The sequence below is a fragment of the Suncus etruscus genome, chromosome 17 (assembly GCF_024139225.1).
Source record: "Suncus etruscus isolate mSunEtr1 chromosome 17, mSunEtr1.pri.cur, whole genome shotgun sequence".
NCBI classification, from domain to species: domain Eukaryota; kingdom Metazoa; phylum Chordata; class Mammalia; order Eulipotyphla; family Soricidae; genus Suncus; species Suncus etruscus.
The window spans coordinates 41,464,653-41,490,879 of NC_064864.1; the positions used below are offsets into that span (position 1 = coordinate 41,464,653).

At 45.8% G+C, this 26,227-nt stretch overlaps 2 protein-coding genes across 2 annotated transcripts in view; both read right to left on the minus strand.

The window, feature by feature from the left end:
• CRTAC1 (cartilage acidic protein 1) overlaps window positions 1-26,227 on the minus strand; it is a 541,606-nt gene that overhangs the window by 207,598 nt on the left and 307,781 nt on the right. The gene's annotated exons all lie outside the window — the stretch shown is intronic.
• AVPI1 (arginine vasopressin induced 1) lies at window positions 259-10,083 on the minus strand. Its single transcript, XM_049764368.1, has 3 exons — window positions 9,957-10,083; window positions 2,179-2,474; window positions 259-830 (listed from the first exon to the last, which is right to left on the minus strand). Exons 2-3 carry the CDS (start codon window positions 2,463-2,465, stop codon window positions 671-673), a joined length of 447 nt encoding a protein of 148 aa, XP_049620325.1. The 5' UTR covers window positions 2,466-2,474; window positions 9,957-10,083; the 3' UTR covers window positions 259-670.

The following is a 26,227-nucleotide window of genomic DNA, read 5'->3' on the forward strand; positions in this document are numbered from 1 at the left end:
TGTGGAGTGCAGTTTAGCCATGCAGACCAGGCCTCCGGGTGCTTACATTGTGGAGAACTCTCAAACCCTGTAGTCCCTGGGACCAGGGCTGCCCATCTTCCTGTCTTGTTCCCCATTTCATAGCCCTGAATGCAGCTGGGGCCCAGGAGCTCAGGGCATTATGAGAAAGCATAATGTTCTTTGCCCCTTCCCTGCCATGAACCCCCACTGCCCCATTCCAGTCTCTTTCAGGATCTTCCCTTCCCTCTACAGACACAGTTCTACATTGCATATTTATTTTACCATTCAAACCACTTGCACAATCATGCAGTTTGGGAAATGTGTGTTTGCATTCTGCATGTGGAGTGGCTGCTGGAACATGGGGTGCCCTGAGGCAGGGGGCAAGAGTCTCCAGCATCATGCCTAGCCCCAGCCTCTCATAGGGATGCCATATACCCAGCCAGAGTGTTACACAGGAGAAGGGCTGAGGCAGGGACAGGAGCAGTATCTCCTCGTGGAGAGAGCTCTGAGAACTTCCCTTCCTGTTTGGAACAGCCCCTGGCAGTGGGCTTTGCTTGACCCACATCTGCCTTCTGCCTCTTCAGTCTTCCAACTTCTCCCTAAGCCCGATGGCCAAAGTCCTTGCAGTACTTGAGGGAGCTGCTGCCCCCTCATCCCCATTCCTTCGAGGTCAGTGTCTGATCTGATGAAGGTAGCTGGTGGGGCTTGGCTTCCTCCAGTTCTGGCGGATCCTGGCACTCGACCTCCTGGAGTTCAGGTGCTGCTCATTGGATGCTACCTCTGTGGCCCTGTTCTGTGGGTCATCCAGTGACATGGAGGGCTCTGGAGTCCTGTGGGGAACAAGTTTGGTAAGCAACGTTAGCAGGAAGACTAGAATGGGGAATAAGATTTTAGAGCAAAGAACAGCTACTTGGTCTCATGGGCCTGGGAGCAGTGGGCAAGGCAAAACGTGGAGGAATCTAGTTAAGAATTGGACTAGGTCAAGGGTGTGACCTCTATACTTCTGACTTCCTCCCTCATGGTGCTGATCACCAATAGCTCCGAGTATCCTTAGCAGGTTAGGGTGACAAACCTGCTGTGGAGAGGGTGAACAGTGACATGGGTTTACTATCCCTGGTTCAGATACTCAGGACTAATGTTCTGATTTGACATCCTCTGTCCCAGAGGAATGAAATCTATAGTGTCACCCACAGCAGTTAGATTTCTGGGTGACAGCACTCAGACAGACAAGAGCTTAAGAAAAGAGGTGTAGGGGCCGGAGAGATAGCATGGAGGTAAGGCGTTTGCCTTTCATGCAGGAGGTCATCGGTTCGAATCCCGGCGCCCCATATGGTCCCCTGTGCCTGCCAGGAGCAATTTCTGAGCCTGGAGCCAGGAATAACCCCTGAGCACTGCCAGGTGTGACCCAAAAACCAAAAAAAAAAAAAAAAAGAAAAGAGGTGTAAATATTTCTCAGTGTTCACATTATTTCAGGTAGGAACCTCCCAAATAGTGCCCAGACGTCCTTGGGATTACCCCAACACTCAGATCCTCAGCCTGAAGATGCAGTGCTACCAATAAGGGATCAAACTTGGTCTCACGCAAGGCTCGTACTTGAGCTATTTGTTTTTTTGGTTTTGGTTTTTGGTTTTTGGGTCACACCCGGCGGTGCTCAGGGGATACTCCTGGCTGTCTGCTCAGAAATAGCTCCTGGCCGGCACGGGGGACCATATGGGACACCGGGATTTGAACCAACCACCTTTTGGTCCTGGATCGGCTGCTTGCAAGGCAAATGCCGCTGTGCTATCTCTCCGGGCCCTCGTACTTGAGTTATTTTCCTAGCCCCAACAATTTTTACCTTGATGCCACTACTGTATCGAATTCCATAGCTAAGATTTTAGCCGTGCATTCATTCCAGACAGTCAGCCGTCCCCTGGCTGAGAATCATTGTTGATAGGGAAGTGGCATGAGAAGCCCCTGGCACCCCTTCCTGTGGGTGTTCATGCCACAGCCATAGCAATTTTTTACCTACCAACCACATGGCAGAACTGGTTGCGTGGGGGCACTGCAGTCCCAATAAGGGGCTTTATGTTGGTGGCCAAGTTAGCTCCAGGTCACTAAGCCAGGGTCTGGGGGAGGGAACCTCAGGCTTCAAGGGTGCTCCCTGCCCCACCTGCACCCTCTGACCCAGGAACCTACTTGAGCCGACTGCAGTGGTGGAGTGAATGGCCCACAGGCTTCTGCTTGGGGGGTCTCTTCCTGCGCAGCCTCCTCAAGGCCTCTGCTACCCGGTGGTCCCCTGCGCACTCCCAGATAATCTGGGCCCGTTCCTCGGCCAGCTGGTCCCCGCTGCGCTGAAACAGCCCCTGGATCTGCAGCAGGTCAGCATCCTGGAATATGTTGGCTGAGGCCTGCTTGCGACCACGGGCCTCAGCCGGAGCCTGCCAAGGGGGTGGCTCGCTCACCACTGAGGCTGGGGTGCCCATCCTGGTGCCCTGAGGAAATAAAGCATGAAGAAATGTCAGCTCAGGAGGACCCCCCAAACCTGGACACTTTCGATCTGGGATTACTTTTCTCCAAGAGCCAGTCTCCACACCCCAGGACATTATTGAGGAGATCACCATACTTTATGATAATGTGCTTATGCATCTGACAAAGTGCCAGCCAATCTAAAGATTCCTGACAGCCATGGGGCAAGAGTCACCCCACCTTCAGATGAAGCCCAACCCCAGCCAATTGAACTGCTCAGTTACAAAACCACTTAATAGAAAACAGCTTGGAAGAGCCCAGGTCTGTCTGGAGCAATGGCAGACTCCATGGCCCAAGAAGGCCCACATGCCACTGAGGGTGTTCACACATGCCAGGGGGGGGCATGTAAGTACAGTCGAGGAACTGGTTTCATGGAATGGGGAACAACACGCCCAGATGACTGATGCCAGGCTTTAGCATGCAAGTGACAAGAAGTAGGGTTGGGCTACCCTACTGGAACATTCCAATGGCAACTCTATTGGAGGGAGCAGCTCCACCCTCCTGGGGGGCACCTGCTCCACCCAGGCTGCATCCTGACATGGTAGGGCTGCTCACTCAGGTCCCCTGGAACTCCCAACTCAGTCCAGTGTCTTAATGACAGCATGAAATAGACCAGTGGGGACTGACTAGTTCAAAGGCCTGTAGAGACACAAGCGGGGTTGAAAAAGTGAGGGCAGAGGCTGAAATGTGTCAGTTTCAATAAATAAAACTGTCCAAATTCCTGCATCCTACCCAGAAATGAGAAGTAAGTAGTAGGGCTCCTGCTCTGCAGTTTGCTTTGAATAATAAAGGTATGAGTAGGGTTGTTCTTTTTTTTTTTTTTTTTTTTGGTTTTTGGGTCACACCCGGCAGTGCTCAGGGATTATTCCTGGCTCCAGGCTCAGAAATTGCTCCTGGCAGGCACGGGGGACCATATGGGGCGCCGGGATTTGAACCAATGACCTCCTGCATGAAAGGCAAACGCCTTACCTCCATGCTATCTCTCCGGCCCCGGGTTGTTCATTTTTATGTTTTTTAAGTAAAAACAAGTTTTATTTGGAAATCTAGAGGAGGGGATGAGAAGGGGAGGGGGGGAGAATGTGCTCAAAAGAGAGCAACAGTTTCTCCAAAGGTGGAGAGAGCCCCAATACACAAACCCAGCATGATCATAAGAAAGTCCACATCTCAAGAGGGATCGCGGGCAACATTTGTGGGCATCGATGCATGTGTATGTAGCACACGACACATAAACCCAGAGAACACTTTGAACACTGAGGGGTATTTTTGTATGTTTGGGGTTTGGCCACACCCAGAGGCTCTAGGGGCTTGCTCCTGGCTCTGTTAGGCTCAGGAGACTGTATGGTGTACCAGGGATTGAAACTGGGTAGGTCACATGCAAGGTAAACTAAACTATCCGCTGCACTATTGCTCCAGCCTCAAAGGTATGAGCAGGATTCACCACACACACACACACACCACCTGTGGCCCCTTCTCTACTGTTGAACCTGCAGAAAGAAGCTGTGGGAAACAGATGAGAACTTCAGCACAGCATGGAGCTGGGCTTGGAACCCAGCTCTACCACCTTCCTGTGAGCCTGGGCACATTTCTCAGCCCCTCTGAGCCAACTGAACTGTAAAATGGGGCTAATAACCACTTGTCTACTTGCTATGGGATAAAATGTCTAGAGTGTTATCAGATACCCAGCAAGTTAGCAGAATACAAGTCCCCTCTGTGGCCACCTCAGAGTTTGTCTTTGGGGCCAGGGTATCATGGGGAAAGCTGGGTCCCTCATTCACAATTAGACACTAAGACACCTATCACCTACAGCCAAGCGAAAAGAGGAAATTAAACTTAAAATATATTTGTGTGTGTTTGTGTGTGTGTGGTTTTTGGGTCATATTTGTGTGCGTGTGTGTGTGTGTGTGTGTGTGTGTGTGTGTGTGTGGGTGGGTGGGTGGTTTTTGGGTCACACCCGGCAGTGCTCGGGTTATTCCTGGCTCCAGACTCAGAAATTGCTCCTGGCAGGCACGGGGGACCATATGGGGCGCCGGAATTCCAACCGATGACCTCCTGCATGAAAGGCAAATGCCTTACCTTCATGCTATCTCTCCGGCCTTTTTTTTCTCTTTTTTTTTATTATTATTTTTTAAAATATATTTAAATTGAAAATTCATGTGCATGGGCTGGAGCGGTGGCGCAAGCGGTAAGGCGTCTGCTTTGCCCATGCTAGCCTAGGACAGGCCATGGGTTCCATCCCCCCCACATCCCATAATGGTTCCCCAAGCCAGGAGCGATTCCTAAGCGCACAGCCAGGAGTAACCCCTGAGCATCACTGGACGTGACCCAAAAAACAAAAAACAAACAAAAAATGCACCATGCTGGGTAGTAGAGAGAATAGCAGACAGTGAGCTTGTCTCCAACCAACCTGAATTCAATTTTTAGCATCCCATTTGATCCCCTGAATCCTGCCAGAATAAACCTTGAGCACAGAACCAGGAGAAAGCCCTGAGCATTGCTTAGTGTGGCCCAACACCCCTCCCCCCCCCCACACACAACACATCTGTGAAAAATGCAGAGTCCAGAACCTTATGGAAAGAAATGGCTCAAAGAAGTGGATTGTGTGCTTTGTAGACAAGGAGTCCCAGGTCCAAGCCCTGGCACACATGGTCCCTGGGTACCTGCACAGGTGGGCCCTAAACCAAAACTCCAAATGAAACATTACCAGTTTCCTATCCTCAACCTACTTGTAGAAGTTTCCTTCTTCTGACCTTTTATTCTTTACACAGTTTCTGCCACCTCACCATTCCTCCCTTGCCCTGGCCCTCTCTCCTCATCATCTTCATAGCCAACCTCTTTGTTCCACCGTGAGTCATTTCCACACTAGCTCTGTCCCAGCTCCTAAATCTTGGTTCAGAGGCCAGATTACAGTGGGTAGGCATTTGCCTTGCATGTGGCTCAATCCCAAGCATCCCATATGTCCCAACCAGGAGTGATTCCTGAGCATTTTTAAGTGTGACCCCCCCCCAATAAAAACAATAAAAACATCTATCATAAGGAAACCCCCCCCCCCCCCCCCGCACACACACACACACACCTTTTTAAAAATTTAGTAACAGGGGCAGGAGCGACAGTACAAGGGGTAGAGTGCTTGTTTGCCTTACATGCAGCCAATCCAAATTCAATCCCATATGGTCCTCTGAAACAGCCAGGAGTGATTTCTGAGTGCAGAGCCAGAAGTAACCCCTGATCATCAGGTATGGCCCAAAAACAAACCCAAAAAAGCTTTAGCAACCAATATAAAATCTGAAGACGGGGCTGGAGAGATAGCATGGAGGTAAGGTGTTTGCCTTTCATGCAGAAGGTCCGTGGTTCAAATCCCGGCGTACCATATGGTCCCCCGTGCCTGCCAGGAGCGATTTCTGAGCATAGAGCCAGGAGTAACCCCTGAGCACTGCCGGGTGTGACCCAAAAACCAAAAAAAAAAAAAAAAAATCTGAAGACAATGTTCAAATAAATTAGCTTCATTAAAAGAAAGGTGATGTTGGACTAGAGAAATAGCACAGGGAAAGGCACTTGAAGCCTCACCTGACTTCTCTGCCAAGCACTTCATATGACTCCCACTATGACTGCCCCCTGAGCACAGAGCCAGGAGTGAATCCTGAGCACAATTTCCCCTCCCCAAATCACCACCAACCACCAAACGGTACTTTTATCTGGAAAACAGGAACTAACAAGCCTGCTGTTCTGGGAAGCCAGTTAAAAACTATTATGGGGGCCCGGAGAGATGGCACAGCGGCGTTTGCCTTGCAATCAGCTGATCCAGGAACCAAGGTGGTTGGTTCGAATTCCGGCGTCCCATATGGTCCCCTGTGCCTGCGAGGAGCTATTTCTGAGCAGACAGCCAGGAGTAACCCCTGAGCACTGCCGGTTGTGGCCCAAAACCCAAAAACAAACAAACAAAAAAAAAAACTATTATGGGTCCTCTGAAACTCCTAAGCTGGATGATAGATAACCATAGTATAGATAGTATAGAATAGATAGATATAACAGAAATACCAAATAACATGGAATAAAGGGTATCTAGGGTGTTAACACAGCTGATTCCACACATGATACTAATTTCTCTTTAAGGCCTTCTTTTTTAGGGTCTTCAAAAACTTCTCAGACATCGAGGCACAGCTATTCCCAATCCAGGAGCTGAGAAGAAGCTGAGACATGGCAATAAAGAGCAGGCTCAGCAAGGCTAGAGCCAATGGACTGACTGCAGGGAGCCTATGTGTTTTATCCACTGAGTATGCCCCTACTCTGGGAGGCAACTTCACTACCCCCACTAAACCCACTAAGGGGGAAGACCTACCAAGAGAAAGGGAAAAACAATGAGTGATGTTACAGAGGAGGCTGCAATGGGATGATATGGGAATATTTTTTTTATCATCTTTGCAGAGAGTCCCTGTCTGTGCTTGGGGGTTGCTCCCATGGTGCTTGGAACCACTTGGTACTGGAAACTGAACCCAGGGCTTCTGCATGTAAAGCGATACACCAGCCCACAGAGTTATCTCTGGCTCTATTTTCATCCTTTCTTGCCTTTTTGCTAGCGTCAGGGCTGTTTACTAAGTAACAGGCCACTCCGGCCTTAAGCAGATGGAAGTGAACAGGAAGAGGTGCAGCTTCCACCATAAAATCAGAATCTGTTGCCCATGCCAGACACTGAGCTGGCTTCTAAATCAGAGGACTAGGTTTGGGGTTTTCCAACTCACTCACCAAGAGGCCCTGGGCACTGCCCGGGACCCTGGGGGCATCTCCTTCCTTGTGTAGAATAATGAATGACAATGGTCCCTCAGGTGAATGTAAGTGGTTCTGGAAGGAGATTCAGCAGCAAGGGTGGGTTTGCTAGTCTGCCCGCACCTAAGAGCAGCAAGTGTGGACAGGCCTGGTTTATTAAATCTCAGGACACTCCTTTTCTCTTCCTCCAAAGCAGAGAGTGTGTTTTACTGCTGTGGGCTATGGGCTGACAGAGGCCAGAATTCATAGCTCTCTAGGCACTGGAATGATGAAGATGGGCTCTTCCCAGTCCTAAACTGGCTTGCAGGCCTTGGTGGAAAGGTGAAAGAAAGGCTGCTGTTTCTGCTCCATGCAACCAATCTCACCCTGCCCTTGGGGAGATGTCGGAATCCAGCATTGCAGCAGCTGCCTCAGGGAGGAAATGGCTAAGGAGCCTGACTGTCCCCATCGTCTTGGCCCATCTGCCAGGCCTGCCAGCCTTACCTTTAAGTTTTGATGAATGACAGGAAGTGAGAAGGTACCACATAAAACTGTCAATGAAGGTCAGAGACCCCAGTCTCACCCATACACTCTGTAAGCCTTCAGAAGGCCTTGGTACTCCCAGATTAGGAGGCCCTCATTCTTTTTGGGGGGTAGGGTGGGGGGGTGTCCACACCTGGCAGTACTCAAGGCTTATTTCTGGCAGGCTATAGGGACCATTTGGGTTGCCAGGGATTGAACTGGTTCAGCTGTGTGTGAGGCAAGCACCCTACCTTCTGAACTCTCTCTGGTCCCACCGACGCCCTTATTCTTGGCTCTCTGACCAACCTAGCAGAGTCAATGTTGAATAAAAACTACATTTCACAAGGATGAGATGGTCAATGTTGAAAACCCTAAACAGAACACTTTTATTATTAATTTCTTTTCCCACTTCATTGTGTGTATTCATGAGTCCATTTCCCCCTAATTTCCTGGACAAGACCCGAATCCAGGAAAGCCAGAGTACACTCAAACAAAGGCACTTCTTAAAACTGGAAAACAAAACCACAGGACTATTAAAAGATTACAAATAGAGCTCTCATTGCAGAGCTGATACAAACCAAGATAAGCTTGGGTCTGTGAGCAAATGAGGAAAGGCTAATTGCAAAATACTTCAATTTGACACATATTAGGTTAAAAATGACTCCCTAAAGTAAATACCAAAATGTTGAAGTTGTCAAAGTTCAATTTGTTTCCAAGCACAGCAGCCCAGGAGCTGTGGAACCCTCAAAAGTGACTGCAGAGAGAGACCGTGCTAGGTCAAGGGATCTTGGTCATTCAGAGACTTGGCCTTGCTCTCAGGGAGAAGCAGGAAAACCTGTGCAAGTTCCAGAAATTGGTTCTTCACTGAATGTACCCCCAAGTAAGAGAACCTTGGTGACAGTAAGAATCACTAAAATGGGAGATCAAGGACTTCTTGCTGAAAAACTCTGGACTCTCTCCCAAATCAGCATGGGTTAAGTCCTGTTTCCAAACCCAGAAAATGTCTCTGGGCTGAGTGAGAGTCCCCTGTCCAAATAGCAGAGCCATTGATCCTTCCACAGAGCCAGGCTTTCACTAGGGGTGCCTGGGACGGACAGGCAAGAGGTGGCCTCCAACTCTATGCCCTGGAGGTGGAGAAAAGCCTCAGGGCCCTGCCTCCAAAACATCCTCAAATACCACCTGGACACAAGCTGCTTCAGACGCTAAGACTCAATTTTCAAGCAGACTTTCACTGTGTCCCTGATAACTGCGTGGCCTTCACAAATCTGTTTTTCCCTTCCTCATCAACATGGTAAGGACAAGTCAACCATCAACAGGCAAGAAAGGGAGGGGACATATATATGAAAACATCATTCCAGGACTTTTCCAGAGGGAGGGAAAGGTGGTTTTAACACCGGGGACTAGAGGCTCATTTGCATCACTACCCCGAAATTCCCTCAAAAGGAGGTCTTAGTTCTTAGTGTGAGAAGAGCACACAAATTGGGATTTCTTAAATCACAGCTGCATGCTGGGTCTCAAAGGGGGAAGTTGCATTCATCGGCGGTCTACCACCCAGGAGAAGCAGGGCAAATACACGAAATCAGAGCTCAGAGAGCAACTTGCCCCCAAGTTACCCAGGTGGTAGCAATGAGGCTGGCATGTGGACCCCCCGAGGAGTCTGCCCCCCCAGCTCCCACGCATTCCACCAGGGTTATTTCTGTCTTTTTCCAGATGGTTGATGAGATAGATCCTGGGGACAAGAAAGGAGGACCCAGACAGCTCGGAAATCTGGCAGTCAAAAACCTGCATTTTGTTTCCATGGTGTTAGAAGGTGCTGGGGTGCAGGTCTCCCCCAAGAGCTTGCAAGTCTGTCTGTCTGTCTGTGCGTGCCCTGGGTCCTCTCCAGTATTACTCACCGTGCCAGGGCAGTGCCACAGCTCAGATGCGTCTCAGCCACCCCTGCCCCTGGCCCTCCCAAAAGGCAAGAAAGAGGCAGCTCGGGGTGATTTGCATCCAAGGGGGGGTCCCCAACATCAGTGGCGTTTCACGAGCAGATCGTGAGCTGGCCGAAGTCCTACGTGGCGACAACCCAGCGCCAGCCGCCCGGGGCCCCTAGAGACGGGCTCAGAGGTGGCACCCGGGGACCGAATGACTCGGCTCAGGGGCTCCGGAGCGGCAGGTGTCTGACCGTCCGAGGACCTACGTACCTAGCTAGCTGCCCGCCGCGCGGGCCACTTGGTGGGTCACAGCCGCGGCTCCCCCGGAGAAAGCTGCTCAGCTGCCCCGGAACGGCCAATCCTTGCCCCGACGTCGGGAGTGAGCTTCGATACGAACCTGCCAAACTCAGACTCCGGCGGGGGCGGAGACTCTGCGCCAGCCAATGCACGTTCGCGGGGCGGGCAGTAGCTCCGCCCCTTTCCCCATACCGCCTCGAAACCCGAGTGCGAAATGAAGCGGCGTCCAATCAGCGACTAGGGGCGTGGCCACCCGATTCTTTGGCCCCGCCCCTAGCCACCCTCGCGTCGCGCCCCGAGGCGCCCCGGGGCCTTCATTGACGTCAGTGCCCAGGAGAGCGCGGTTTTGCTGGCGCTGGAGCAGGGCGGGGCCGCATTCCTGCCAAGGGGTGCGGCGGCTGGCCCAAGCTAGGGTGCAAGCAAGTGACGGGGTGCCCCTTTTCCTTGGGCCCAGGCCAAGGGAGCCCCAGCGCGCAGTTCCTGGCTGCGTCAAGCTCTCTCTCTCTCTGCAAATTTTAGCCCTTTGCAGATCGCTTGTTCCTAAGACCCGGCTTTGACCTAGAGGAAACGTAGGTTGGTGGGCAGACCTCGGGCTTCAAAGGATACAATAAGTATGGGTTCAGGTCTTGGATAAGATTGGTACAATCTGATCAAATTTCAAGGAGCCAGTTACTCAATGAGACGGTGTTGAAAAGGTTTTATTTATTTTCTCATTGGTCCCTATGCAGAATACTGAGACAGGCACTAGACTAGACCTTTGGAGGGGAGGGAAAGGAAAGATAGACACACAGAAGAGCCTGAAACACTTGTGATTACAATTGTGATAAACTGCAACATTTTAATAGTCGTGGTCCAGTTTGTCTCTGGAGGTACCAGAAGGCAGGAGGACTTACAACTTTTTCTATTATTATTATTATTATTAATTATTATTAATTATTATTATTAATAATAATGACTCTAGGAATTCTCCAGTGTTGGTGGGAGGGAGGCAGTACAGTAGGGCTGCACTGCACAGTTCTGGGATCTAACTCGGGGCTGTGCATGCAGTATGCTCACTCCTTACCTCTGTGCTATCTTCCTGGCTCAAAAAGACACAGCATTTAAGCTGAGTAAGGAGAGAATGGAAAGCATATTTAAGGGAGAGAGAATGACATGGCTTAGGTAAGGGGGTGAAATGAAACCTACAGTAAGACTGGCAAGGGAGGGGCCAGAGCAGTGGTGCAGGGCGTAAGGCGTCTGCCTTGCATGTGCTAGCCTAGGACGGACCACGGTTCGATCCCCTCGTGTCCCATATGGTCCCCCAAACCAGGAGTGAGCACATAGCCAGGAGTAACCCTTGAGCGTCATCGGGTGTGGCCCAAAAATAAAAAAACAAACAAACAAAAATAACCAAAAACAACCCGAAAGGTGGTGAGAAGCAGAAGGCAGAGGCAGTTGTGATGAAATTTCCATCGGATCCTTTGAAGGGAATATCAATGAATGAGCCACATCTCTAGCCTATATATAATTATTTTTTTACTCGCCTCCTTTATTAAAATCATGTAATTATTTAATAGACATTTTTTGTTTGGGTTTTGAGCCATACCTGGCAGCACTCAGGGGTTACTCCTGGCTTTGCACTCAGAAGTTACTCCTGGCAGACTCAGGGGACCATATGGGGATCAAACCTGGGCTAGCTGTGTGCAAGGTAAACACCCCATTGTGCTATTGTTTAGATTCCTTTACTAGACATTTTTGTTTTGTTTTTGGGCCACACCCAGCAACGCTCAGGGTTTACTCCAGGCTCTGCACTCAAAAATCGCTTCTGGCAGGCTCGGAGGACCATATGGGATGCTGGGGGTCAAATTCAAGCCTGTCATAGGTCAGCTGTGTGTGAGGCAAATACCCTAAAACTGTGCTATTACTCCAACCCCTAATATACATTTTATAGCACTTAGTGTGTCAGTATTATTATCAGTACTTCATAATTATTGTTTCTGTTCCTTTGGGTTGAGGGGAAACACAGCTATGTCTACAGCTTACTCCTGGCTCTGCACTCAAGGATCACTCCTGGTAGGACACTGAGGTCATAGGATTGCACTCTGGTTGGCCATGTGCAAGGCAAGCACCTTACTATCACTCTGACCTGGCCCTTTACAATGGACGCATTTTGTCCTCACAACAAATTTATATGTTCAAAAAGTCACACTTTAACTGTGCATGGAATTTGACTAGATAGGGCAGGAATGGATGCAAGGCATCCAGTAGGCTCTTGATAAATGCTTTTTAATTTAAAGATGAGGTTGTAGACTAGCTTGAGAAATGGCTAAATGAGCTGAGGGTGTGCTATGAAGATGGCTGGGGGCTGAAAATAGCCATGAGCACTGTCAAAAATGGACACACTTCACCTAGCCCCATTGGCCAGGAAGGGTGCCTGAGCACATGTACCCTAAATTTCCCTGACTATGTTTTCATTTCAAAACTGACTTTTGGCAGCATGTAAGTTTGATTTCTCCTCTGTAAAAGTTCTGAGAGAAAAGAATAAGAGCCAGCAGGGATTGGTGAAGCCCTTTTGCAAGTTGGAGATACTTACAGACTGTTCTTTATCCCTAATCTCTAGATCCTTTCTCTGTCCCACACAGAAAGCACACTGCAGGGAGCTGGAAAGTTGGGGGATGGGGGAGCTTAAGATGTTTGCACATGTCTGACTGAGGTTTGAGTTTAGACACCACATATGGCCCCATGGACTCCACCAGGAGAGATCTCTGAGTGCAGAGCTGGCAGCCCTGAGCATCGATGGGTGTGATCTAAAAAACAAAGACAACACATAATACATGGGCAGTGCTTTGACTTCATTAAAAGCGTTTTTTGTCGTCTTTGTAGTGGTACAGATGGTGTTATTCATTGGCTATATCATGCATAGGTCTCAACAAGAAGCAGCTGCCAAAAAATTCTTTTGACCGCCATTTTCATGTGTGCACCATGTATGTATGTTTGTACAAAATGTCTTTTGAGGGAATTTAAGTATTTAAATTGCTTCATAGTCTAAATTATTACATCTTGTATAAAATAACTTGAAATGTTGATTTATAGTAAGAATAAACCTTAAAGACAACCACACAAAAAAGGGGGGGCTAACAGTGTTTTTTCTCTTTGCTTTTTCTGATGTCCTGGGGGAAATAATGAAAAGAAGTAAGCAATGCTTAGCTCCAATAGATTAATGTTGCAAAGCCTGTCAGTTATCTCTTAGGCTAAGTGGGAGACTATGCAGAAGCCTGAATGAGGAGGCTGAGTATCTGATTGGGAAATTTCTCCTGCCCAGTTCCAAATAAGAGGAAGCTAGACTGAGCAATCAGTGCTTGGAGATCTGAGGAATTTTGATGTTGTGAACTCAGAAAATTGTACCAGAGTAGGATTCGGGAACTTGTGGCTTCTGGGTCAGGTGTGACTAAGACTGGGTAGAGAATATCTGGTGTCTCCTAACATTTTTGCAGGCATGTGACCATGTGCTTACCACACAATGTGACATTTCTATTGTTACTACTCTATGATTCAGAATTTCTGATGGGACACTTCTACAGTTCTGTGACAATGCGTGGGATCAGATCACCTCTGGATTCCTCCCTTCCACCAACCCCTCAAACAGGGCCCAAGGGAAGGCTAATTTTGTTGTTGTTGTTGTTGTTATTGTTTGGGTCACACCTGGCAGCGCTCAGGGGTTACTTCTGGCTCTATGCTCAGAAATCACTCCTGGCAGGCCCCGGGGAATCATATGGAATGCCGGGATTCGAACCATCATCCTTCTGCATGAAAGGCAAACACCTTACTTATCTCCATGCTATCTGTCCGGCCCAAGGTTAATTTTTTTTTTTTTTTTTTTTTTTTTTTGGTCTTTGGGTCACACCCGGCAGTGCTCAGAAGTTACTCCTGGCTGTCTGCTCAGAAAGAGCTCCTGGCAGGCACGGGGGACCATATGGGACACCAGGATTCGAACCAACCACCTTTGGTCCTGGATCAGCTGCTTGCAAGGCAAACCCGCTGTGCTATCTCTCCGGGCCCAAGGTTAATTATTTTTAACCTTCATTCTGGGGAATGAAGTTTTAGTGTATATATATGCCAAGATTTGGTTTAACCAAGATAAGGTTACTGAGAAACAAGCCTTTGCAGAATGTATGGGGCACTCCACAATTCAATAGTCAAGATAAATAACTAGGTGTAATTTTTTTTGTTTGTTTTTGGGTCACACCCAGTGGCTCTCAGGGGTTACTCCTAGCTCTGTACTCAGAAGTCTCTCCTGGTAGGTGCGGGGAACCATATGGAATACTGGGATTCGTACCAGGGTTCATCCTGTGTTGGCTGCGTGCAAGGCAAATGTCTTACTGCTGGGTTATTGCTCTGGCCCCTAGGTGTAATATTTTTTTTTAGAAAACAAAATTATTGGAGAGGGAAGAGTCGGGAGACAATTAAAAAAATAAAAAAAGAAAACAAAATTATTACCAAAGATCCTAGTGAACAAAATATTAATAGAGGCATTAATATTTTCTATATTATTATATATACATCATTCCTGTAACATGTGTTATTGCACATCCTATAATAAGGGCTTTTTCTTCTCTTTAGCATATTTTGTCATTTATTGAGGTTAATTTAAACTTGGTAGTCTTATGCTCCTGGGTTGAGCATCTTACTTTGGTGCTCCCACTTAGCTAAAGGAGCTCTTGCCCACAGACTCCTGGTCCTTTTGGTCCAGCTTTGTTATTCTTTAAGTTCTTCCTTACTTTCTAGCACAACAAGCTATTCTAAGATCATCTTGTTCAACCCCAGTAGTGGGTTACACTTCTCTGAAAAGCTGTGATTACTCCTGTGGAGAATGGCATCAAGAAATCAATATGTAGGTGTGATGTGTTTTTTCCTGTAGAAATGGCATTGCTTCTAGACTCTCTGAGCAGACACTGCTAAAAATATGTACACGTCTAAGTATCAATTTATTCATAATTGCATGATTGGTTCTACATCTAAGTACCTGGATATTAGAAACCCTGAGTACTTGTTCTGAACTGAATTACTTCTCCACTCCATCCCAATACATGCTGTGTTGACATTCTAACTTGCAACGTAACTGTGCTTGGCCTATGGATGTACTTAAGGTTCAGCGAATGGAGCCCTGAGCTGATATGGTTAGTGTCCTTATAAGAAGAGCCACACCATCCTGTGAGAAAAACAGGCATGACTTTGTCAGTAAGGACACAAACTCTAGCCAGGGCCCAAAACAGTCAACACCTTGCTTGACCTTAGACTTCAAAGTCTCTAGAAGAGAGATGATGTAGTTTTGTTGTTAAATACCTCTTCTGCCCCTCACAGTTAGGAAACTGCTCTAGAGCAGCCTAAACAAAACAGCAGGATACTGATCTTTCATTCTAAATCTATCTAGGTTGTTTGTATACATGTGAGTTTACATACAGACATGTTCTGTAATTGTATATAAATTAGTGCTGCTCTAGTGAACCATTTGTCTAGAGGACTTTGCTATTTTTTAGCCTGTTCAGGTTCTAAGTCCAGAAAAGATGAATGGATGGAGGATGGAGTGATAGTACAGTGGGTAGGGCATTTGCCTTGCACTCAGCCAACCCGGGTTCAATCCCTGGCATCCCATATGGTCCTCCAAGCCCACCAGGAGTAATTTTGGAGCACAGAACCAGGAGTAACTCCTGGTATGACCCCAAAACAAAAACAAACAAAGATGAATGGAGGCCATTTTTTTCTCTTTCTTTCTTTCTTTCTTTCTTTCTTTCTTTCTTTCTTTCTTTCTTTCTTTCTTTCTTTCTTTCTTTCTTTCTTTCTTTCTTTCTTTCTTTCTTTCTTTCTTTCTTTCTTTCTTTCTTTCTTCTCTCTCTCTCTCTCTCTTCTCTCTCTCTCTCTCCCTCCTCCTCCCTCCCTCCCTTCCTTCCTTCCTTCCTTCCTTCCTTCCTTCCTTCCTTCCTTCCTTCCTTCCTTCCTTCCTTCCTTCCTTCCTTCCTTCCTTCCTTCCTTCCTTCCTTCCTTCCTTCCTTCCTTCCTTCCTTCCTTCCTTCCTTCCTTCCTTCCTTCCTTCCTTCCTTCCTTCCTTCCTTCCTTCCTTTCTTTCTTTCTTTCTTTCTTTCTTTCTTTCTTTCTTTCTTTCTTTCTTTCTTTCTTTCTTTCTTTCGTCACACCCTGAGGTGCTCAGGGGTTACTCCTGGCTGTCTGCTCAGAAATAGCTCCTGGCAGGCACGGGGGACCATATGGGACACCGAGATTCGAACCAACCACCTTTGGTCCTGGATCGGCTGCTTGCAAGACAAACGCCACTGTGCTATCTCTCTGGGCCCGAGGCCACTGTTTTAGCAATAGGTTGTTTTTGCTTGGTTTTGACTTTTATTTTATTTTATTATTATTATTTTTTTTTTTTGGCTTTTTGGGTCACACCTTTGACACTCAGGAGTTACTCTTGGCTATGTGTTCAGAAATTGCCCCTGGCTTGGGGGACCATATGAAATGCCAGGAATTGAACCGTGGTCTGTCCTGTGTCAGCGGCATGCAAGGCAAACGCCCTACTGCTGCTCCATCGCTCTGGTCCCTTGTCTTTATTTTTTTTTAGAATGATCATGTGAACCCAGAGTTCCACTGTTGCTTTCAGTTGAGTGTGAGAGTTCTCTCTGCTGTCCCCAGAACAAGAGGCAGCAAGAAAAAAACAAGAGAGGAGCCAGAAAGATAGTACAGTGGGGAGGGCATTTGCCTCGCACATGGCTGATCCAGGTTCAAGTTCTGGTACCTCATATGTTCCCCTAAGCTCTGCCAAGAGTGTTCCCTGAGCACAGAATCAGGAATCAGTCCTGAGCACAGCTGGGTGTGCCCCCTCCTCCAAAGAAGAGAATAAACCCAGGGGAAAAACACTCTGACCTGAACTTATTGAAGGACCATCTGCGTAACTGGTTGACTGTTTCCTTTGGGAAGTGGTGGGGAGGGGAGAGAGAGAAAGACAGCACATGTTGGTTTAGAATTCTGTGATGCAGTAAATCTCAGTCTACAGTAACTTTCCATCCTCACACAGAAAAGTGGCTACGATAACTCCCATTGCCAGATGGGAAAATAGAGAGGCAGAGAGGTTAAGTTATTTGCCTAAATTTGAACATGTAAAACCTCTTTCCTCGACTACTTAACACCCAGAACCTTCTGAACCAGGCTGAAGCCTGGGACACAATAGAAAATATGAATCCCATATGCATTTATTAAAATATCTTTCCAGGAGCTGGAGCAATAGCACAGCAGGTAGGGCATTTGCCTTGCACAGGGCTGACTCAGGTTCGATTCCTGGCATCCCATATGGCCTCGAACCTGCCAGGAGAAATTTCTGAGTGCAGCCCCAGGAGTAACCACTGAGTGACACCAGGTGTAGCTCAATCTCCCACACACACCCCCCAAAAAATCTTTCCAAATTTGGAGAAACGGGGGAAAGATATGCAAATGGGACAAGGCTCAAGTCATAGCACATACTACATATAAGCATATATAAGCTTCTGAGTTCGATTTTTAACACTATCCAACCTTAGCACCACCAGGAATGGTTCCCATCATAAGAAAAAGAAGACAGAAAGAAGAAAGAGAAAGAAAGAAAGACCTTTGGTGAAATCCAAAACCTTGGGGCCGGGCGGTGGCGCTAAAGGTAAGGTGCCTGCCTTGCCTGCGCTAGCCTTGGACGGACCGCGGTTCGATCCTCCGGTGTCCCATATGGTCCCCCAAGCCAGGAGCGACTTCTGAGCACATAGCCAGGAGTAACCCCTGAGCATTACCGGGTGTGGCCCAAAAATCAAAAAAAAAAAAAAAAAGAAATCCAAAACCTTTACCATATAAAGCTCTGTGTTGTTACTCTTTGAAATAGTAGGAGGTGGGACCAGTGTGATGGCATAGCAGTAGGACGTTTGCCTTGCATGCGGCTGACCCAGGACAGGCCTGGGTTCAATTCCCGGCATCCCATATGGTTCCCCTACCCAACCAGGAGCGATTTCTGAGCACATAGCCAGGAGTAACCCTTGACCATCACCGGTATGGCCCCCCCAAAAAAAAGAAATAGCAGGAAGTAGAAAGTAGGTCCACTTGCCCAAAAGCAGCGAGCTGGTTGGAAAGGAGGCTGCATAAGGAAACAAACTACAGCCTTCCCCCCTCTTTCTTTCTCTCTCTCTCTCTATATATATAATATATATAAAAATAAAATTATATATACATACATAATATGTAATAAATATATATTTACTAAAGCAGTCTTGTAGGCAACAATAGAAACAAGGATCCTTTTGTATAATTTCTCTGTTGGTTATGTGTATATGGCACTTTGTTGTACTAACTTTTTTCTAGTTCTTTCCACTTTATATGTAAGTTTATGGTTTAATCTTTAGCTAATAGTTCCAGAAGCATTAATATCAAGTGTTGGGGCTGAGAATCTCCTCCTTTTGGAAGGTGAGGCTTTGCTGGGGGTGGGGGGGAGATAACGGATAACTGTGTCTTTTTGGATGGGAATTTGTAGTCATTTCCTGCTTCCTGCTGTCTAAATGTATTGTATAGAATGGAGCATATGGAGGTGAAATAGAACAATGTAAGGAAGTCAAATCTCCAATGGGCTGGACCTGTTATCTCTTTGCTGTTTGAGAATATCTATTTCTCCTTTTCCAGCTTGCACACTGCTCAATATATCAGTAGAGGGAGCACTAGAGTGAGATACTAAGAGAAAGGGGTTCTGTGGTTCTAGGGTGGGCATCTCATCAGGCCTATCAGGCTTCCCTTTGGAGAGTACTGAGGGCTTCTGTAGGTTTCTGCCTACAGAATAAAGCCATTTCCTGCAGGGTGGGCTCTAGAGCGATGACTCCTACAGCAGGGGCTCCTACAGCAAAGGTTCCTATGGTGGGGGTTCCTTTGGTACATGGCAGTAGTAGTGCATAGCATTAGCGCCTTCCTTTGGCATCCCCTTGAGTAGCTTTACCAAAAGTTTGGAGGTATTTCCTATGAATTCATTTCCTATGAATGACGTCTTGTGCTGCTAGTCCCCAGATGGCACATTTCTAGCAAGAGTAGCAGGTCAGTGACGTTGGTTCAAAGTGTGTCACAGCCACTCCTGGGGGTGGGGAGGGAAGAAGCTCTGCTCAGCCCTGCAGAGAAGGTACTCCTATATCTTCTATCACTTACTCCTTCTAGATCTTTTTAACGTCTCATTCACCAGTGCTCAGCACTCTGAGCTCCTATATTCAAGTTTAATGTTTGGATATTTCTGTTCAGAATGATGCACACTTTCTGTGTTATTATTTTTTTTTACATGGACCTCTAATTGTAGAGAATGTGACACTAGTAGAGGTGAGTGAAGTACAACACTCAGGCGAGATCAGGCTGTCTTTAATCCACTTGGAGATCCAGTGATTTGGGGGTTTATAAAACAATGTTGACAATAAAGCTGTACTTATTGAACTCTAAGCAATTTACATCAAATTATTTTCTTGTTATTTAGTTTTGGGGCCACACCACCTGTAGTTGGGGCTTACTCCTGGCTCTGCACTTAGAAATTACTCCTGGGCCCGGAGAGATAGCACAGCGGCGTTTGCCTTGCAAGCAGCCGATCCAGGACCAAAGGTGGTTGGTTCTAATCCCAATGTCCCATATGGTCCCCCGTGCCTGCCAGGAGCTATTTCTGAGCAGACAGCCAGGAGTAACCCCTGAGCATTGCCAGGTGTGGCCCAAAAAACAAAACAAAAAAATAAATAAAAAAATAAAATAAAATAAAAAATAAAAGAAATTACTCCTGGCAGGGGCCATGTAGTCTCAGGTACATTGGTGGAGATAAAAAAAAAAAAAAGGACAGGGGCCGGGTAGGTGGCGCTGGAGGTAAGGTGTCTGCCTTGCAAGCGCTAGCCAAGGAAGGACCGAGGTTCAATCCCCCCGCGTCCCATATGGTCCTCCCAAGCCAGGGGCGATTTCTGAGCACATAGCCAGGAGTAACCCCTGAGCATCAAACGGGTGTGGCCCAAAAACCAAAAAAAAAAAAAAAAAAAAAAAAAAAAAGGACAGACTAAATATCCAAGCCAAAGTCAACAAAAAATAGAAAAAAGAGACCCAAGCTATAACAATCTAACCTTAAAATGGGCCTCTTATACTGGCAGGACAGGAGGCTAAGGGTGGAGGTATGAGATGCGTGCTGGGACATTGGTAGAAGGAATGACTCACTGGTGGTGAATCACTGTCACTATATGCCTGAAATCCAACTATGAAGGACTTTATAAATCACAATGATTTCAATAAAAATATATAAAAAGGTAAGTACTCCTGGCAGTGCTCAGGGGTTTAGGGAGCAGGGAATCAAGACCAGGTTGTCTGTGTGCAAGGTAAGTGCTCTACTGCAGGGTCCAGAAGCCCCCCAGGGGGGCCCGGCCAGCAGGAATTAGCTGGGAAGGCTTCTCAGACGACCGCACTCCTATTTTGCTGAGTAGAAGCACAACCACACTGTAAGAAATTTAAGAGAGGTTAATAATAAATGGCCTAAGGCAATATTTCACTGTTCAAAGGCGTTTATTGAAATATAACTCCTTCTTTTATAGTGAAGGAGAAGGGGGCAGTACAAAGGTGCTGTCAATCATACTTTTGGCGCGAAGGCTCATAAGGAAGTGGGCAGTGGGCTAGGGGCTGGATGACCTTCAAGCTATGCTGAACGTGCTGTTTCAATGGAAACTTCTAGTGTCCTACTAGCTGCATTCCTAATTGCTTGACTATCAGGAAATGGTGCAATATGTGCTTGCCTAAGTGATCTTGAACAGACAATATAGCATATACTTATTGATAACAGCCTAAATTACTCCAGAATGTGGTCTTAAGGAATGGGGCCTAGTTTCTGATAACTGTACCAGGCAGTTTTTACTCTCCTCCGGGCTAAGAGCTAAATTATGTCCTGCAGCTACACATTCTTTTCTCTTAGCTCAGAAATTTACAGCAAGACTGCATATTGCTTTTAGGTGAAAAGCTGGGCTATGGCAGAGAGAACAGCAAAATGTCCTCAAACAAGTCAGTTCCCAACATCTCCCCCTTTCTCTTCTAATAAAAGAAGGAAAGTCGTGAGCGGGTGGAAGAACCGTGTCTTAGGCATACAAGGTTTGACCAGGTCGGACACGGCCAAAGCCGCATTTAAAAGGTGGCTACAAGCGCCGTGGGTGCGCGCAGAGATCCGAATTATGCGTTGTAGCCTTTTTGGGCCGTGCCCTAACTGGGACCTTGCTAATCCCGTCGTAGGTGTCTCCACAGCCGAGAGCACAAGTGCCGGAGCAAGCTCCGTCTGTTAGCTATGCGCTCTATCTCCTGGAAATTTAGTGGCTGGAAAGGCGGCTTGGTGACTAAAGCCAAGTTTTCACAGGAGTCACGCGGGGTTAGACGCTGGTAGTTAACCTGAATAGAGGTTTTTGCCTTTTCATCTACCTGGTTTTTAATAAAGGCAGTAATTTTGCGGAAAATCCATGGGCCAAGAGAAAAGAGCAGCATGAGGCTAATAAGAGGGCCCAAAATAGTGGACAAGATTGTGTGGAACCAAGGGGAAGAGAAAAACCAATCCTGGTACCAACCTTGTTCTTCATCGAAATGTTTTTCAAAATCTTTTATACCATCACCAATATGTTGAACGCTATCTCTAACTAAACCTGTTTTGTCTTTAAAAATACAACATTGTTCCTTAAGGGCTACACAGACTCCCCCTTTCTTCAAAAAAAAGGAAACCAAATTAAAGCATGGTGGTTTTGCTGCACTATCTTTGCTAGGGATTTAACAATGTGCTTTAAGTGTTGTAAACTAGTTTAAGTTTGTAAACATTATTAACAACAGTTATACTTAAGGCATTGACAGATTTTAGAGTATGAACCAATGAATAAATTATTGTGCTTACAGCGGTAGCACCCAGGCCTATGATTAAGGCTAGGGTGAGAGCAGGTTTGACAGGTAAGTTAGGCATTAAAACAATGAAAACACAGTAGTTTTAGGACTGAAAAAACAAATGTGAAACAATGGGGGAGATAAACCAGTGAAACAGGCAAGAAACGTTAAATTGGGGGCAATTATGAACTGAAAGGAAGAATTAATGACAAGAATTTGATTACAATTTTCAATAGGGGGAATTATATTGGGTACCAAAAGGCAAAGTTCAAGTTTCACCACCTGTTTGAAGGTGATGCTGAAGTGAGGCTTGGGGCTGGATTGCAGAGCGAAGGGGTCAGAGACAGGCAGGAGGTTGCCAAAGCAGGCAGGGTCGGTGATGGTGGAGGCGTTGACCAGCTGTAGGATGAGGTTTGAGGTGGGTGAATAGCAGGTACCGAAGGCGTTTGCATCTGGGCGGAGGGCGGAAGCGTTGATCATGACAAGGATGAGCTGAGAAGAGGAGGGGGGTCCGGAAGACCGCGTGGGCTGGAAGGGTGGGGAAGCAGGCAGAGTCCTGAAGAGCTCAGGGCATGGGAGAGGTTGAGCTGACATAGCCAGTGTGTTCTGGGGAATGGGTGAATGGGCCAGGTTGTGGCAAAAATTGATTGGGGGTGGCTCACTTTTCCTCAGCACCCATGGCGAGGGCACAAAGGGCTACTTCCAGGATGGGTCAGGGGATGAGTGGGAGGGGGTTGGCTATGTATCCGGCACCATAAAAGGGGAAGGGAAGGAACCAGAGGTGTTGCCATCGTCTTGCAAGGGAGTGAAGTGGAGCAAACAAATTAATGAAGCCTTGGTGCGAAGGGGGTGGTTGGTGGCAGTGGGCATCAAGGACAGCCAGGCAGAGTACCAATTTCAGCATTTTCTTTAGGCAGAGTCAGTTAGAAACAGGTTCGCAGTAATGGCAGCTAGCAGGTGGGGTGGCAGGCTTTTTTGAAGTGAATGAGGACAGGACTGCAGGAAGCTGTAGGAGGTCTATAAGAAAACAACTTGGCAGGAGGTAAAATGATTATTTTTGAATGCCACAGAAATGCCTTCTGACTTTTGCCAGACTTTAGCACTTTTAAAAAATCTTATAATTAATGATAGCCAATTGTTCAAAAGCCTTTAAACTGAACTTAAATGATTTTTTTTTTTAAACTTCTTAGTTATTATTTTAAAGCTAGATGCTTCTTTTTCTAGCCACATTTGGCCTTATAGTATTGGCCTTAACTACACACAGCAGAAAAACTGGGGATTGCAAAGTCCAGAAATTCTCCAGGAAAAAGTTATTCCTGATGGCCATTTGAGAAATTTTTGGGGTTTACCATCCCCTACCTTTTTTGCCATGCTGATAGAACAAAGCTAGCTGAGCACAGGATTTTTGGCAGGATTTCACAGTTTATAGATGACGAGACTAAGCCAGGTAAAAAAATTAATTGAAATTTTAAAAATGGATAAGGCTTTAAAAATTGTATTTATATGAAATGCAAAAATAACAAATAGACAGACAGAACAAACACGAAACACAACATTGTGGCCACTTTCACGCATAACACACACACATGAACAGACAAGAGGACTTATTCAAAATTTGCATTGGAAAAATTGACAAGCGCTTTTAAATATTTAGCCGGCATGTTTGTAAAAAATTGTTAACGTAGCTGGAGTGGAACTGCTGAAAATAAATTTTAAGGTTTAGCTTTAACACAAAACATTTTTAAAACAATTTTAATTTGAAGTTTAAAACATGAAGTAAAATGTAAGCAGTTAAAAAATTTTGTTAAGTGAAATGGTTAGAGGAGCACTGTAGAAGAAGTTTTCACTCTGAAGTATGATAGTATGTGCTGAAAATGAACAGGTTTGTTATAAATTGGTTTTACAGTAGAACAGTAAGACAGCTGTAATAAAGTGTTAAAATTTTATGATTAAACACAAGAGCATGAACTATGATTATTAAAGGTATAAAAAACTGACTTTAAAAAACAACTGTTTTTACTTTGAAGACTTAAAGTGAATAATTTGTAAAAAATATTAGATACCAAATTGACAAAATGTTTAGACATTATAAAATATAGTTAAAGACATTTGATGCATTTACACACCTAGAGCTTAAGACCAAAATTATTTTTAATACTTGTTAATTTGCTTATAAAATTTAGTTACTTTTATGATACTAATTAACAATATTATTTTAAAAAGGGCTAACCACAACATGAACAGAGACAACTTAAGATTAAACTTGGAAAATGCAAAATTATTTGTACTTACCTTTGAGTTTAAAATTAAGCTTGAAATTAAGAAAAGAAATAAAGCTACTTAAGGTTTAAGTTTATGAACAATAATTTATGAACAAATTTATTTAACTAGTTATTATATTGTTTTTTTTTATTGAAATGGCTTTTATGCTACTATTTGAACTGCCTAACCACTTTTAAGGTTTAGATTATTTGGTTTAAGTTTTTCAAATGGCAATGCTATTTTGCTATATTTATATGCATTCAAAAGAGCTTAGGCTTAGCTTAGAGTTTTGGAATGTTTTTTTTTTTTTTTTTTTTTTTTTTTTTGGTTTTTGGGTCACACCCGGCAGTGCTCAGGGGCTACTCCTGGCTGTCTGCTCAGAAATAGCTCCTGGCAGGCACAGGGGACCATATGGGACACCGGGATTCAAACCAACCACCTTTGGTCCTGGATCGGCTGCTTGCAAGGCAAACGCCACTGTGCTATCTCTCCGGGCCTGAGTTTTGGAATGTTTACACATTATTGTTAAGGAAAGCTGACCAACTTATTTTGCTCACTTGTATTATTTTAGTTCTTAAAAAATTAACTTTCTAAACATGTGCAGTAATTTTAACAAAGGAGTTTTGCTTTTCTTCCCAATGCAGAGGTAAGAAAGACACCTGTGTTATATTTACAAATTATTCTTCAAAAACAAAGTTAAAAATGTTACAAAATGTTATTTAAACGCAGATTAAGGAGCTTAAACTATTAAAAAATGCCCATGACCTGAACCACTTTACAAACTTTATATTTATGACATTTTGTAACACATTTAATTTTACCAACTGTGGCCTTTATATTTAGAAAAACATTTCAACTTAGGCATCCCAACTCAGGAAAAAGGAACATTTGTAGCACCAGAGAGACAATTATAAAAGCCTGAGGGAAGATAGGCATTTGTATAGTAAGGGATGGGAGGTTTTCGCCCTGCTCGCTGAATTTTGCTGAAGCGGCCGCATGGCCAAGAGGGGGGGGGAGTAGCAAAAGTTTGTTGCCGCGTGTGGAACCGGGTTTAAGCTGGGATTTGGAAAATGGGCGCTGTCCCTTTAAGGTGAAGCCAGCGATGAGCTCAGAGATTAGAATGTGTGCTTGCTTGCTGGAAGGAAAGATTTTACTGCGGAGAAAAAGTTAACTTTGCAAGAGTTCAGCTTTTCAGCGGGGGAGACAGCGCCGCCCCCAATAGATTTCAAGCAGGAGAGCGTGTAAGGGGCTGGGGTCACACGGCTTGAAACAGCTGTGTGGCTTTTTAAATTAAAGGCTTTGTATTGTTGCAATTGCTGGCTAAGGAGGGGAGTAAAAACTTTGACGGAGCAAGGACGGAGCTGAGGCAGGCTATGGCAGGGTAGGAGAAACGCCAGGGAGATTTTTAAAGGCAGCTTTTAGTTTTGCAAGGACAGAAAAGCTGGAGGCAAGGTTAGGAAAGTGGCTGACTGTTAGCGGCAGAGGCTACTGAGTAGGCGGAGAAAGACTTTTTTTATTAGGGAGAAAGACAGGAAAGGTAGTAGGTGGAAAGCGGCGGAATTTTCGCCCGCCCGCCGGGGAGAGCTGCTCAGGGAAAAAAGCAGCGGCTTTAACAGGATTAGCACAGAGGTTGAAGCGGCAGAAGTGAAGATGAAGGGTTAAAGGAGGGAGGGAACTGAGAGATTTAAAGCGACAGGAACCTGAAAACTAGATTTTTGGCAAACATCATAAACAAAACATTAAGAAATTACAAATAACGTGGCACCCATGGTAGCGAGTTCGATGGGTATTTTTGGCAAACATCATGAACAAAACATTAAAAAATTACAAATATCTTTTTTGGTAACCTCTATATGTCTGGCTTTCAACTCAGACTGTATATATTTAATGAATTTAAGTTCAGTACTCAAAGAATTACCCATGGTAGCGTATCCTATGGGTTAAGCCCCAAAAGCCAATCAGGGGCGGCGATCGGAACGACTGGAAAAACTGCAGTTTAAATATTTGATTAAGGCTAACTCGTTTCAACGCTTACCCTGATGAGGTAATTTCCGCGATTTACGAAGGAGCTCTAGACTCGCCGACCTGTAGTC